Source organism: Scomber scombrus, chromosome 12 (genome assembly GCF_963691925.1).
Source record: "Scomber scombrus chromosome 12, fScoSco1.1, whole genome shotgun sequence".
Classification (NCBI taxonomy): domain Eukaryota; kingdom Metazoa; phylum Chordata; class Actinopteri; order Scombriformes; family Scombridae; genus Scomber; species Scomber scombrus.
This window is the reverse complement of record NC_084981.1, coordinates 27,332,692-27,348,816: the sequence shown is the minus strand read 5'-3', so window position 1 is coordinate 27,348,816 and position 16,125 is coordinate 27,332,692. Positions and strand designations below refer to the sequence as shown.

General features: G+C 40.7%; 1 protein-coding gene across 1 annotated transcript in view; it reads right to left on the bottom strand.

Moving 5' to 3' along the window:
* itsn1 (intersectin 1 (SH3 domain protein)) overlaps positions 1 to 16,125 on the bottom strand; it is a gene marked incomplete in the record, with an annotated part of 62,086 nt that overhangs the window by 26,597 nt on the left and 19,364 nt on the right. The window contains 13 exon segments of the mRNA XM_062430498.1: positions 1,124 to 1,281; positions 2,401 to 2,678; positions 2,815 to 2,951; positions 10,250 to 10,389; positions 11,757 to 11,844; positions 12,015 to 12,155; positions 12,909 to 13,058; positions 13,455 to 13,577; positions 13,837 to 13,976; positions 14,620 to 14,711; positions 15,275 to 15,412; positions 15,527 to 15,590; positions 15,692 to 15,801. Of these exon segments, the coding sequence (XP_062286482.1) occupies positions 1,124 to 1,281; positions 2,401 to 2,678; positions 2,815 to 2,951; positions 10,250 to 10,389; positions 11,757 to 11,844; positions 12,015 to 12,155; positions 12,909 to 13,058; positions 13,455 to 13,577; positions 13,837 to 13,976; positions 14,620 to 14,711; positions 15,275 to 15,412; positions 15,527 to 15,590; positions 15,692 to 15,801 (1,759 nt within the window).

The window sequence follows — 16,125 nt, the reverse complement described above, 5'->3', positions numbered from 1 at the left end:
CAAAGAGAGCAGAAGTGATTATCCAAGTTCAACTAGTTCAGTAGGGCAGAGTAGCTCCGGAGCAGGGTTAGATCCTTTGCTGAAGGTTTTGGAGAGTTTACAGACATATTTGGCTCACTATGAAGCTGTGGCAGCAGAATTAGACTATGGTGAGCCGCCACAGTCTATGTTATTAATGGGAAACACCGATTATGATTTTTTACTTATGTATGTGGAAGTTTATTTTTAGACAAGCTGCTGGTAATGAAAAATGCATTTTGTGTATTTTTCAGACAGCGGGTCGAATGAAGTGACATTAATTAATTCAAAGATGGACTGTGAAGTTTAACGTTGCACCGTTAATCACGTTTATAACAAAACGAGCATAACAACAGATCTGATAAGGATGCATAAAACAAAGTGAGAGACATTCATCCACTGGCACATGAATGAACGAGGAGAATGACGTGAGATGAACCGATAACAGGAGTTCAACATGACTGCCGGCTTGTGATTGGTGGAGGCACAACACTGCGAGGAGGGGGGGGGGAAGAACTTACCCATTCCCCCTTCACCTTCAGTTTGCACAGCAGAGAAGAAGAGGAGACAGTTAATACACACACACACACACACACACACACAGTCAGACACACACACACCTACACACACACAGAAGAGACACGCTATACAAAGACACACACACCTCAGAGAAGAGAGTGGAGAGCTACACATAAATAAAACACACACACACACACACACACAGAAGATACTTTTAACACACACACACACACACACACACACACACACACACACACACACACACACACACACACACACACACACACACACACAGAAGAGACTTTTAACACACACACACACACACAGAAGAGACTTTTAACACACACACACACACACACACACTCACACAGAAGAGACTTTAACACACACACACACACACACACACACACACACACACACACACACACACACACACACACACACACACACCAAACTAAACAAGAGAGGCAATAAAACTAAATTTGTTTCATTTTATACAAAATTCAAAATCAACTTAATAATCTTGTGTCTGACTGAAGGAAAAAACGAGTGTATGAATACTCAGTTGGTGTGCACGCTTTCATACCATAATTACATCTCCGGGGGTGATAGTGATCTCATCATGGCTGCGAGCGTCAAACGGATAAAGAGCCCGGTAGTAGACCACCTTCACCGACCCCTGCTGCTGGTCGAAGCTGCAGACTGGAGTCTTCTGGTCAAACAGGTTGGGCACCGGACCCTTTTCTATTGTTTCAGTGAACAGAGAAACAAAAAGAAAGTTATTATAATACAGACTACAACTACTACACTATCATCAGTCTGCTGTTATTTAAACTCCAACACAAAACACAGATGGTGAAGTTTTGGTAAATGGTAAATTGCCTCTATAGCATTTATTTATTCATCCACACACACACACACACACACACACACACACACACACATACATACACCGATGGCTACCATGCAAGATGCAGGGGTTCTGTGTTGTGTTCAAGGACAATTGGACATGTGGACACCAGGATAAAGGTTTGAGCACACTGGTCGGTAGACAAGGTTCAAAAGTAGCTGACTTTGCTAACATTTAACACCAGAGCTAAGAGTGTCAGGTAGTGTCTGAAATCACTCCCTATTCACTACACAGTGCACTACATTTACTGAATGTCCGAATGCTGAGTGTATAAAAAAGTATCCCTCAAATACTCCACAATAGCACAAGAAAAGATGTGAAAACTACCATCAGTTGACTCTACAGCAACAAAATTATGACGACTAGTTAGTGTCTGAAATCTTGATTTGCAGCTGAAGAGGAAAAACACATTTTGGGCAGAGACGTGATAATTAAGTGACGTCTATGAAAAGAGCTGTGGTCACTCTTGGCCCTGATGATCTCACCTTTAATTGACTGACGTCTGAGAGCAGCTCTTTGATCATTCCTGCCCCCTGATGATTTTATGGTTTGCTACAGTACCTCCTCCTGTTTTGGCCCTTCTCATTTAACATTGACATCTGACTGACAGAGACGCTGCTATGCATGAAGCTGCCCTCTGTTTCCATCACAGTTGTAATAATAATAATAATAATAATAATAATAATAATAATAATGATAATGCATTTAATTTATTTATAGTTATGTGTTTAGGTAATTTAGAAACAAGACTCTGTATAAGTTTACAGCCTATCATGCCGTCACTCTGCATCACTCATACAGCAAAAAAAAAAGGCTGACAAAATGTGACTCAGATGCTTCTCAGCTTAATCACTGATGTTTAGGAAGCAGCTCCAGAAAGAACACAATGCTGCATCTTTCTAACAGTGAGGTTTGCATGTTTGTGCAAGTGCACATATGAGTCCTTAACACACCTGATGAAGTCCACGGGTCGCTCGGCTGGCTGAACAGCTTTGTCAGTTTCTCCTGCATGTCCTTCTTCCCTTTCACCTCATCCTCCTTCTCCTCTACTGATGCTGCTTCTTTGAGGCTCTCTTCTTCATCCTCCATCGCTCTCCTCTTCCTCTCGTCCTCTTCTTGAGTCACTCTGTTCAGCCAGGCGTGAGGCGCTGAGAGGGGCGGGGGGCTCGGAGCTGTTGGGACAGCGCCTCCTGCTTCATCCCTCCAGGCGACACTTTCCTCTGATGACAACCTGAGAGAGAAACCAGCAAAACGATGAATCGAACTTTCTTTTTCTTTCATATTTTGTATTTTTAATGTCTTTTCATGGCACCTGCTGACTGTAAAATTCAAGACATTTGCAACTCTCACATATATTTCATTCTTACCTGCTGTCCTGAAGTTCGGCAGACTTTCTCTCGATCGGGGTGTGTATGTGAGAGTGTGTGTGTGTCAGTGAGTGTGTGTCTCCCTCCAGCTCCTTCTGTTTCTGCCTCTGCTGCCGGCTGTGGATTTCCCTCAGCTCCTGCAAAGCATCGTGGGATACAGGAAAGGAACAAGCAGTGAGGAGGAAGTGGGATCAGAGGGCTGGTTGCTATGGGTTACCATCGACGACAACAACAACGGCAGTAGCGGCGGCAGCAACGACAACGACAGCAGCAATAGCGGCAATATGTATTAGTCATGTGATCAAGGCAAGCTCCGCCCCCGTCTACTGTGTTCCTGAGTTGTTGGAATACACCTGCTGGTAACCACAGCAACGATTTCAATAACAAATCTTCATTGACAAGGTTGGCGAGCAGCTCACTGCTTTTTGTGTTGGAAAAAGCAGCCTCCAAAAGTGCCTCAAAGCCTCCAAACTTGTCATTGAGTGTTTTAAAAAACAGCAAATGAGAATAAAGAGGAAGTTGATTCAGTCGTTGCAAATCCTGCCCCGTTTGTAGGAGGGGAGCCTGAAAAACTACACACAAAACTAACAAATTTTAGGTTTACAAATCTTCGAAATAAAAGTAGCTCAGGATTAAACTTTGATTGTACTAAGGTGTGTTTGGATGCAGCCTGGTTCACTGTGTCTCCTGGTGGACGTTGCCTGTTTAGGGTTAATCGTGTCATGTTTAGCAAATGAGAGTGAACCTAATTTTGAGTTTGGGAATTGTTAGAGATCATATATTTAAAAAAACAAAACAAAAAGGTTTAGAGATGGCTTAAAGCCTTACAGGGGACACGTCACTGGAGGAGGGTTTTATCTCACTACAGGAGCCTGAACCTCAGGGCTCTGGTCATGGTGGCGGGGCGAAGCTTGCACAAAGCACAGTATGTTTTTGGGAAGTGTTAGAAGTAAACAAAAACAAGGATGAAGGGGGGGGGGGGGGGAGGAAATGGGAGAGGATGTGGTGGGTGGGTGGGTGGGTGGGTAGGGGGGGGCAGTTCTGTGTAGTCATGACAACCAGCTGTGCCATTAGAAAACACTCTGTTACTATAACAACACAAGGGATCTGTCGTGTTTCAGCCAAACAACCAATGTGAGGAAACCTTCATGAATAAAGCAAACCAATCAAACCAAATAATAATAATAAAAATAAATAAATAAAGATAGAACTGACGGAGGAGTAAAACTACAACTTTTGGAGAGACAGAGAACTCCTAATCACCTGAAACATGAAGTGGAGGACACATGAGAGACCACATGGCATGCCAAGCGCACACACACACACACACACACACACACACACACACACACACACACACACACACACACACACACACACACACACACACACACACACACACACACACACACACACACACACACACACACACAATGAACAGTATTCTAGCCGCTAACACCTACGAGCTCGTTCTTGTCTGGCTGAAACATTCAGGCAGGGGAGTCAAACATGAGGCCCGGGGGCCAGAACCGGCCCGCAGAGGGGTCTAATCCGGTCCACTTTCCTTCCTCTGTTCTTTTCTTTCCTTCTTTCCCTCCTTCCATCCATCTGTCCTCCCTCCCTCCCTTCCCTCTTTTCTTCCCTCCTTCTTTCTACCTGTCTTCTTTTCTTTCTTTCTGTCCTTCCATCCATGTCCTCTTCCTTCCTTCTGTCCTTACACTTTCTTCCTTCCTTCCTTCCTGTCTTCTTTTCCTTCCTTCTGTCCTTCCATCCATCTGTCCTCCCTCCCTCCCTCCCCTCTTTTCTTCCCTCCTTCTTTCTACCCGTCTTCTTTTCTTTCCCTCCTTCCATCCATCTGTCCTTCCTTCCTTCTGTCCTTCCTTCCTACTTTCATTCCCTCCCTCCTTCCATCTTTCCTTCCTGTCTTCTTTTCCTTCCTTCTGACCTTCCCTTCCCTCCTTCCTTCCTTCTTTTCTTCCCTCCCTCTTTTTTACTGCTCTGTCCCACATTAGATCAGACTGAGCAGAGTTTGACCCCCCTGCTCTACAGTAGTGTAGTGATCCAGTAGTTGTAGCCTAGCGTAGCGATCTAGTACACCTGCTAACCAGCACTACAGCTAGCTTAGCATGACGACTGTGTGCAGCATTAACTACGAGGGAGAGAATAGTTTAGTAGTGAGCTAACACCAGCTTGGCAGAGAAAAGATGGGGAGGGAAAAAAGAGGGGAGGAGAGGAAGACAGAGAGGGTAACATAACATAGAGGATAAAAAGCAGTGGAGAAAGAGAGAGAGAGAGCGAGAGAGAGAGAGTGATAGAGACAAAGACAGAGAGAGAGCGAGAGAGAGAGACAAGATAAAAAGCTTGATTTGAGAAAGAAAAGATGAAAAGTCACAAGCAGAAAAACAGGAATGAAAGATACACAAAGGTGAAAAGGTGAAGAAAGAGGGAGGAGAGGGAGAGAGATAAGAGAGGAAGAAAAGAGGCAAAAGAGGTGAGTTGAGAAAGAAAGGATGAAGAGGCACAAGTAGAAAAACAGGAACAGAAGATGCACAAAGTAAAAAAAGAGAGAGAGAGAGAGAGAGAGAGACAAAGACAGAGAGAGAGAGAGACAGACGGAGAGACAAAGTCAGAGAGAGAGAGAGAGACAGACAGAGAGAGAGAGAGAGAGTGAGACGGAGAAAGAGAAAGACAGAGAGAGAGTGAGTGAGAGAAAAGAGATAAAAAAGAGGAAGAAAAGAGGCAAAAGACGTGAGTTGAGAAAGAAAGGATGAATAGGCACACGTAGAAAAACAGGAAGGTGAAAAGGTAAAGAGAGAGAGAGAGAGAGAGAGAGAGAGAGAGAGAGAGAGAGAGAGAGAAATAGAGAGAGAGAGAGAGAAAGAGAGGTTGGACTGGTTGGGGAGGCGAGGCTGGGGTGGTTGTGTGGACCTGTATAACGTAGTCTAGCCGAGCCAGACACACCCTGACGGCTGACACACACTCCTGTAGCTGTCCCTGCTCCTGGCACTGAAACACACACACGCCATTAACACAAATACACACACACACACACACACACACACACACACACACACACACACACACACACACACACACACACACACACACACACACACACACACACACACACACTCATAGACAGTCCATATTTACACATTAATGTATTCAAAAGAACTCATTAGTCAGCACTCTTTCCGACATGTTAAAGCTTTAAATAAGTCAAGAGTGTCCTTAAAAAATTGAATCTGAGGCTTTTGTTCGTAACATTTCGGCTCATTTGTGAGCTCTACGTGCAGAGTGGGTATTTAAATATAAAAGAAATGCAATAATTGAGTGTTAGTTTTCTATAACTAAGTGCTAATTCAAATAATTTCACATATAAATGCATAAAAAATATAAATCAGGTGTTTTCTTGCAGTATCTTGTTTATAAGTTTTTTTTAAAGTACCTGGATAATGTTTTAAATCCATTCAAGTCTGCTGGTTTTTATTTCAGTTAACATTAAACAAAAACAAAAAAAAGAGCTTTGGCTTGACTCATGCAAGGAGAGGCCTTTTGTGACTCATGATGAGTAATGTGCTGTTAAAACTGTGAGTGTAGCCAGTGTTACAAAACCAGCCTCAAGTTGGCAACAGCCCAGAGATGTCAGATAATTTAGTGCAGTAAGCCTGAGCTCAGTCTTCACCTCGTTTATCTGAACTGGATTTATGTTCAAATCTGTTTTTCAGACTGTGATGAAACTGCGTTGGAAGCAACATAAATGCTTACTGGTAAAGAATCATGCAGATGTACACACACAGATAAGTTTTCAGCCCTCCCTCACAAGAAAAGAAGACAGTACGCTCTCTTAAAAACCATAATGGTGTAGTGTTGGGTGTACTGTCGCCATGACGACGAAAGCTGTGCAACTTTAAGGAAGTATAAACCAATTTTTCAAGTGATCATTTCAACCCAAACCACTATTGTGTGTTTCCTCTAAGTGGTTTTTGAGCTTTAACCCAAAACCACACTACTTTAACCGCAGTGTCACACAACAGTGATTTGTAATGCAGTGCATCACTACGGCCACTAGATGGCGGAAATGTGGCCAAAAGGTTGTTTTATTAGCTGGACTGAATTTTAGAAGTGGGGTAAGGGTTTCAGACACAACCTCACCTACTTCAATAAAAGGTGTACGGAGAAGAGAAAACAGTCTAAAAAGGTCAAAGCTCCAGCAACACTTGTACTATACAGATTAAACTAACACATTGTGGCTTGAGGCCTTCATCAGGCTCATCATACGACACATTACTATCTGTTGTATCATTATGAAGGTCCTAAACCGAAACATGTTAGTCTAATAATAAAGTTTTGTGTGTATACTACAAGTGTTGCTGGAGCTTTAATCTTCTCAGCCTGAATTTTAGACCCATATTGTGATTTTTTTATGGAGATGTGTTGCTGTGTTTAAGTGTAAAGATGCTTAAATGATCATTTCTGTACATCTGAATCTAGTGAGACACCACATGAAATGAATGATGAAGTAACAAACAGATAATTCATTCACTTATTCCATTAATCTTATCATATTATTTTTCTAGGATTTTCAAGATTATAATCTCATCTGATGACCTCTGCATCTAAACAGGAAATTTATTGAGTTATATTGTTGAGTATCTAGAGCTGTAACCATCAGACGATCAATTAATTAGTGAATCAACAGAATATTTCATAAAATGAACCATAATGATGAAGTAATAGACAGATTATTTGCTAAATAAATATCTAAAATAGGTTTCTTTTCTCTATCACCACGTAATATGAGTATTGCATGCTTTATTATCAGAGGTGTTACACAACACACAACACACCAGGATCAGTATATGAGTATGTGTGTCAGTGTCCACTCACAGCTTGACGATTACAGTCAAGCATGTAGCTCGGAGGTGTAAGTATCAGCCCAAACCAGGCTTTAAAAAAAAAAAAGTCTGGCTTGTTTTTTTATTGGTTAAAGGCAGCAAAACGTTCTACTAAAGTGACTACAAAACACTTGCAGCTTGCAGGTTAGTAGTAGTGTGACAAGAGGGTGTTTCTCCATTTCTCCAAATAAATCTTGCTAAAATCAGCAAATCCAAATGCAACCCCCCCCCCACTCCCAAAATAAAACAAAAAACTCCTCTATACTCTAAAGTCTGCCATTAGAAGCACTGTGTTTCGACATGTGGGTTGTTTTCTTTTTTTTATATATATATATATATATTAGAGAGAGATTATTATTCCATCCCAGCTGCAGTACCACCCCCAGTCCAGCAGTGGCAGTGTGCTCTACCTGTCTCCCTCTCTGTTCGTCCTGAAGCTGGCGTCGCAGGGCCTCTATCCTGGCACAGTGGTTGGCATAGAACTCACACAGAGACTGGCATTGGCAAGGGAGCACAAAAGGCCAGTGTGGAAGAGATATAAATAAAAACAAAAAAAAGGGGGGTAGAAAAGAAAATATAGAAAAAAAAGGAAGGGTTTATTATGTGTATTAAACAAAGAATATAAAAAACAGGGAAGGTTGAAGTACAGGTTGAAGAATAAGAAGCGGCGGCGGCGGGAGAGGGAATTGGGGAAGGGAAGGGGGGGGGTGAAAACACGAAGGAAGAGGACAGCAAGTAGAGAAGCAGAAAAGAGGAGTATTTTGGAAAGGAAGAGTCCCAGAAAGGTTAGGAGGACAGAGGAGACACAGCAGTGTAATGAGAGAGGATTTTTGGGGGAGAAGAAGTGGTGTGGAAATTAAGGCGGAGGGCAGTAAAGTCAAACATAGTTAACATCTCAGTGGTCTAAAGCTAACAAGCTAACACTTACACCACTGATGCATGGCTGCACTTTACTCTAAAAAGAAACTGGAATCCATTTTGTGCCCCCCCAAAAAAAAATCAAGAGTGTAAATGTCGTCTTACGCTGAATACAACTGAGAGCCAACTTCATTAGATTTAGCAAATTAGCCAAATCGAATTTATTGTGGGGTCTGTGTTGTCTCTTGTTTTTTTTTCCCTCCCTTCTTCCTTCTCATTTTTTTTCTCCCTCTCGTCATCCTCGCACCACACGGAGGACTAATTCTTCTCCTCGCTTTGACCTGACTGAGGAATTCAGAAGAAAATAAGAAAAAAGAAAAAATACCTAAAAAAATGGGAGGAAGGGAAAGGGACAAAAGTTGGTCTGTGAAACATGAACAGACTGCAACCCCGAGGAATAAAAGAATAATAAAAATAAATAAATCCCTCCATCTTCCTCTCTCAGTAGGTGAAAGCTACACTGTGTGAAGCAGCCGTGCGGTCTGAGTGCTCCTATGAACGGCTCACACCACATAAAAACAGCAGTGACCGTTAATACACAGTTATAACACACCGACTGAAGCACTAACACAGATACAGATATACAGTGAAATATTAAATATGGTGTTGAAGAAGAAGAAGAAGAAGAAGGTATGAAAGACAGGACATTATTTAAAAGCTATGGTAGCAGTTTGAACATTGATGATGTTTCATTTAGCACAAGAATTACTGGGTTAGAAAGCTAGTTAATGTGTAAATTAGCTGTTTAATTACAGATTTATGTGAATTAATAAAACACTACAGCCACATATCAAACAGACAGGATATCAGTGTTATTAAAACTGCTTCTTTCTTCTACTATAAGCCACATTCAAGCTGTGTTGCATCATTTAGGAGCGTTATAAAAGTTATTGCATATATTTTTTTAAACAATTTTACAACAAATATCACATATCAGATCATTTCAATCAATGTCAGATGATCTTAGTGGAATGGATTTTATAGTCTGAGTTCATTTATGAAGATTTAGAAGCAGGTTTCTTATGTGAGAATATCATGAAAGCAGCTTTGATGTGATTTCCTAATGAAAATAAATAACATAAAATATAAATATTACTATGTAGCACAGGCATTTGTGCTAAATGGCTTCCATGTCTGATATTTTTGGTTAATTCTGTTAAAGTGCAAATGTATCAGTGTTATTAAATTGCCTCTTTAGGTCAATTTACAACAAATATCACATATCAGGTCATTTAAATTCAAGTCAGATGATTTTAGGAAGAAGAAAAAACCCCTGAGTGGAATTAATTTTATATCACAAGTTCATTTATGAAGATTAAAAGTAGCAGGTTAATGTGGAAATATCATGAAAGCAGCTTTAATGTGACTTCCTAATGAAAACAAATGACATAAAATATAAATATGACTATGTAGTATAGACATTTGTGCTAAATAGCTTCCCGCCTTTCAAGGTAATTTAGTGGCGTACCCTTGTTTTATATGCATGTCTGATATTTTAGGGATAATTCTGTTTTTGTAGTTGTGTCATGACAGTATGAAGTTAGTTTGTTAACATCGTAGTTTATCACCCTGACTTTTACCTCCTGTCTTAATATGCAGGGGGTCATTTAACTGTTTACCTTCAGCTGGGTGTTGAAAGCGTCTATCTCCAGCAGTTTGGCCCGGGTCTCTCTCTCCACAGCATCCAGCTGTTCTCTGAGCTGCTGTCTGCTGCTCTCCTTCTGCTCCACAGCCTTCTGCAGGGATGACAGACTGTCACCTAAACACACAGAGACACACAGCGAAGATCAGGTTAGGTCAATTAGACAGATAAGCTTGTGTCAAGATATATATTGAATGAAACAGTCACAGAGAGTAAACAGAGCGGGTGTAATCCTGCCTCTTCAGGATGTATTATTACGTAACACGGCAGTTTAAATCTTGTATCTTCGAAACCATCGACAGACGTGCCGTGCATTTCTAATCTTTTAATTGAACTTTAAATATCAAAACCTCCTAAATTAGAGCAGGATGTTTTTATCAGAGTGCAGATAAATAATGTATGAAGTTCATCACACTCTATATTTTTTAATTATTGCCGTGGAAACGTGTCAAACATTCAGTATGAAGGCACAAGCAGCCTGAAACGTGATGCCAGAATAAGCATATGTTATGTATAGATGTGTGTGTGTGTGTTTAGTATGTAGCGAAGCAAAAATGAAGAAGTTTCATGCAGCATTTAATGATGCATGCAGAGTCTTGCTTAAGCTTCCAAGATGGATAAATGCAAGTCATGTTTGTTAATAAAAATGAAGTAACTGAGTCTACACAAAGACTTGGTGCTCGCTCTGGCTCCCGTTCTGAGGCTCGGGCCTGGAGCTTTGGCGGTAGAAAAGCAAAGAGCAGGTGCTTAGTCAAGCTCTAGCTCCCAGCAAGCTCTAGCTCCAGCTCAGTGGAAAAGGGGTAAAAGAGACACAAGGTAATCCTCTTGTTTTTGGAAGCACTGGAACACATGTCTGTATATGTACTACTCCTCACTTACAAGATCCTTCACAACCTGGTACCATCATATCTCTCTGAACTGATTCACATCTACACACCCTCCCGAACTCTCCGATCCTCCTCTGCCAACCAGCTCTTTGCCCCAATCTGCCAACTTAACTACCATCATGGGGTCAAGAGCTTTCAGCCGATCTGCCCCCCGCCTCAGGAACTCTCTCCCACCAGACATTTGCACTTCGGACTCTGTTTCCACCTTTAAATCCCGTCTGAAAACGCACCTATTCAGAGCTGCATACTCTGTCTCACACTAACTATGCATCACGTTCTTATTTATTTATTGCACTGATGCACTTTATAGTCACATTCATATTTATTTCTTTATATTTGCACTAAATGTTACCTGATTTATATTGTTAGATGTACTGTTGTCGTGTTTTATGTGCCTTGTAAGGTGTCCTTGAGTGCTTTGAAAGGCGCCTTTAAATATAATGCATTATTATTATTTATTATTATTATATGTTTTAACCAATACTGCCCTGATCCTGTATATATATCTGTGCTGTTTTGTCCTTTTATTATAATTTAATGTTGATTTCTCTATTATGTCTTATGCTTTTTATTGATATGGAACTGTGTAATACTCACGTTGCAGGCTGTTCTGTTGAACCTGTTTCAGCTGATCATTGAGAATCTGTTTATCAGGAATTAGCCTCCCCAACCACTGCTGGGAGTCCTACAAGAAAAGAAAGAAAAACACCATCAGAAATTATTATAAGATACTTTTTAGTGATTCTCCTTTTTTCACTACATTTAAAATTTACAGTTTTACAGTTTCCAAATGAGTTTCTGTTGTCATGAATTGTTTCTGTGATCAATGTCATAGAGTTTATTGTTTTTGTGTACCTGTAGCTGCTGTTGTAAAAGTGTGATTTCAGCAATGCGTGTTTCTCTGGTCTGATTGGTCAGCTCCACTTCTTTCCGCTGAGCTGACAAACGATATCGGACGTCCTTCAGTTTCCCCTCCAGCTGGCTTTTCTTGTCATTCTGGACGACGGGAGAAAGGGATGGAGAGAGATGGAAAGGGGAATATATTACATTTTCTTTATGTAGTTAAAGTTTTTCCGACCATACAAACATAATAACACATAGGACCAGTTTACTACAGTGAATTAATGCAAAGAAAACAAACTAAATTAGCTGCAAATAAAGTTAAAAAAACAAGAAAACTGTAAACTGTGGAGACAAGTGAAAAATAAAAGATAAAGGGACATTATGCATCAATATGTGGAATATATTACATTTTTTAGGATTAGTTTAAATAAACAATAAGTGGTTCTGCTCTTCATGTTGGCATTTAATAAACTGTAAAGCTCACACACACACACACACACACACACACACACACACACACACACACACACACACACACACACACACACACACACACACACACACACACACACACACACACCCTTTGTTAACAGTGAAGTTAAACTCTTTTACGACAGGGCGATGTGGTTCAGCTAACAACTGAATCATCAGCACTACGGGTCATTTAAGTTATCTCCAGTTTGTTCTTTTTTTTTTTTTATTGCACCTTTAATATGTCTCTCTCAGCATTTATCTCAGGAGCATATACCACTCTGCAAAGACTCTGACAGCACGTCATCCTGCATGTACGCTGGGAACTTAATAACGTGTCTAAAATTAGACTCTTTGATTGACCGCTGCTAAAATCTCTATAAGTCTACTGTGTGTATTAAGTATGTATGATTATGTGACGTTATGTTTGATTACCAGAGCCTCCAGTTCAAACTCCAGGGTCTTCTTCCTGGCTTTGAGCAGCACGATACTCTCTTGCTCTCTGTTTCTTTGAGTCAGAAGCTCCTGACGACGCTGCCGCTCCCACTCCAACTGCCTCTGCCGCTCCAGCTCCCGCTTTGCTGCCTAATTAGACAAAACACACACACACACACACGCACACACACGTTAGACACCATGTTTTTTCTCCCCTCCCAATCGAGACAACATTACAGCTCAAAAGCCTACATGAGATTACATATTACATCACATGGTGTAATATTCATGCAGTGTATTATACACGGCGAGCCATCTGCTGTGGGAGTGTAAATTAGACTCTTTAACGTAAGAGTTGAGATTTCAAGAGGAGGCGGTGTTGCAAGTGAGAGGTCTCTAAGTTGTCTGCAGCATATGTAATTACACATCTGTTGCAGTTCAACGTCAAGTCAACCATAACTCTTAAATTAAAATGCAGACACATGGTAATCATTTTATCTCCTCCTCCTCCTCCGCCTCCTCTTCTTCTCTTCTCTCTTTTCATACCTCTCTCCTCTCTATCTCTTTACGTCTCTCCTCTTCTCTCTGCCTCTCCAGCTCCCTCTGTTTCTCCAGCTGTCTTTCTAACTCCTGTTGTCGCCTCCTCTCTTGTTCCATTCGCTCACGCTCCTGAAACACAAAAATACAAAAAGGATCATCCCGTAGAACGAACCGAAACAACTATTATTTAGCTTTGGGTCACTCCAGTGCATTTTAATTCCCCCCAACACTCATTTTAAGGACATGAGAGATGACTGTTACAGGGAGAGCACAGTGGCTGTCATAAATGCAAATGTTTTATGAGCTTTTATACAAGCCATTAATTCAAATTTTGAGATTACACATTGAGGAAAAGAGGAATTAATATAGTACGGATAATGTATGAGACCTTTCTCTCCAGTTCCTCTCTCTCCAGTGCAGCCAGCCTCTCCTGTTCTTTCCTCTGCTGCTCCTGCAGAGCCTGACGTCTCTTCTCCAACTCCAGGTTCCCTCGCTCGAAGTTCTCCCTCTTTTTATCCTCAAACGACACTGAGGCCAGACCAACACACACAAAAACAAAAACTGGTGTAAAAATAATGAAACAAAATCTATAATATTCAAGCAACAGGCTATTTTATTACGGTAAAGGTAAATATATAAACTCATTCCTCCCTCTATCCTCATCCCCAGTTTAATGTCACTCCTAATGTCATAGATGTGGCATTTGGACGATTCGTGGTCTTTTTTAATTCCAATAATGAAACTATTAGTTCTCTTATTGACGTCCGAAGCTTGTTTATGACATACCAAACATAACATTGTCTGTCTTTTCTCCTCATAAAGTAACCAATCACGGGACGCTCCACTGTCGGATTTCTTCACTTCTCATTTAAAAAAGAAAAACTGTTTTATGACCTTTCCCTGTTTGCCTGTGTCTCCTCATGGGAGGTTTTCTCTGCAGATTTCTTCACCCCTGTGATGTTACGCCACATTGTTTTGTTGTGTTAGCGTGAAACAGGCAGATCTGCACTGTTATTTTTTTCCCACCCACACTCTGCTTCTTATTGGCTTTCCAAATGCATTTTTCAGTTTTCCTGTTCCAGTGGAAAGAGTCTAGCGAACTAGACCTGAACTAAATTGCTACAGGCAGGTTTTTCCCAGTTTGATCAGTAACATGTCTCAGATCACTCACCTGCTAGTTTCTTGTCCTGGCTTTCCATCTCTTCCTCAATCTCCTCCTGGACGCTCTTCTGGTCCGACTGAACACTGTCACTACGCACACGCCTTTAACACACAACATTATATTCACAAATCTAAACTTTAACCATGTTTCGGATGTTTTCTTAGCAAATCACAAAAAGGTTTAATCCTAATTTCAACTGAAACTCCTTGACAAAATATCTATATTAATTACAGTTCATACATAACAAATATACAGTCAACCCTAACCCCTAACCCTGTCTGTCCACAAGTCAGTTAAGGAGATACTAGGACTCAGTGATATGGGCAGAATCAAATATCACAATATTTTTGATCAAATACCTCGATATTGATATTGTAGGGATGACAATTAATGCTTTCACAAAATATTCACACAATGAGATTTTTAATAAATAATCATCAGTAATGTGGATATAATCACTAAGTGGATAAAGGCAGATAATAGAACAGTCTGTTAAGCTCAGAAAGTTACATTATTACTGTAATGCAGCCTTTAAAAGCAGGAAAAGACACTTATTCCATATCACGATATTCAAAATCTAAGGCGATATCTCTAAATTATAACAATTTCAATATAATATCAATTTATTGCCCAGCCCTCGGAGATACTTTATGATAGTATTTACCTGAATGTAGGTGGGAGGTAATCTGGGGGTAACACAGGGGGCAGCGGTAGACCGGACATAGCCATATCTATGAGGTGCATGGCCAAGATAAACTCCTCAGCTGTTAGCTTTCCATCCTGGTCGATATCTGATAAACTCCTAAGAAGAGGAAGATAGAGATTGAACCATTTTCATTTTATAATTGCTTTATGTCTGTAGAGAGTGCTCACCCATTCTGATAAAGATTAAATGGTTCGGTTTCGAATTACTGACCATATCGTGGCCAGCTGGCCCTGAGGAAGACTAGACTGCATCAGGATAGTGCGAGCTTGGGGACCTGGAACATGCACACACACAGAAACACATTTAAATACTGAGGCAAACATTAAAAGACATAATATAATAATGACATGTGAGTGTGTGTGTGCGGGTGTGTACCAGTGAGGTGTCCACTCATCATCTTGTCGTGGGAGTTAAAAAGCTGCCGGTACTTCAGCCTGGAGGACTGAGGAACAGCCCAGTCAACCGGAACCGCTGGAGGCTGACTACTAGGACGAGGAACAGAGAAGAAGAACGAGGGTAAAGTGATGATGATGATGATGATGATGATGATGATGATGATGAAGAGGCACAGCAAAGGATTATCATGGTGAAGGTCAACAGGAAACATGACACATATAAAAAGTAGGACGCACAATTAAAAATGCTCCCAGATGAGAAGGAGCTGAGCCTTGATTAAGATATAAAACTATTTTGAATTTTAAAAGATTTAAATAGTTTAAAACATCAATTGATCTTTATTTATATAGCACCTTTCATACAGACTAGCGTAGTTTAAAATGCTTCACATTAAGCTGATTGACAAGCTGATA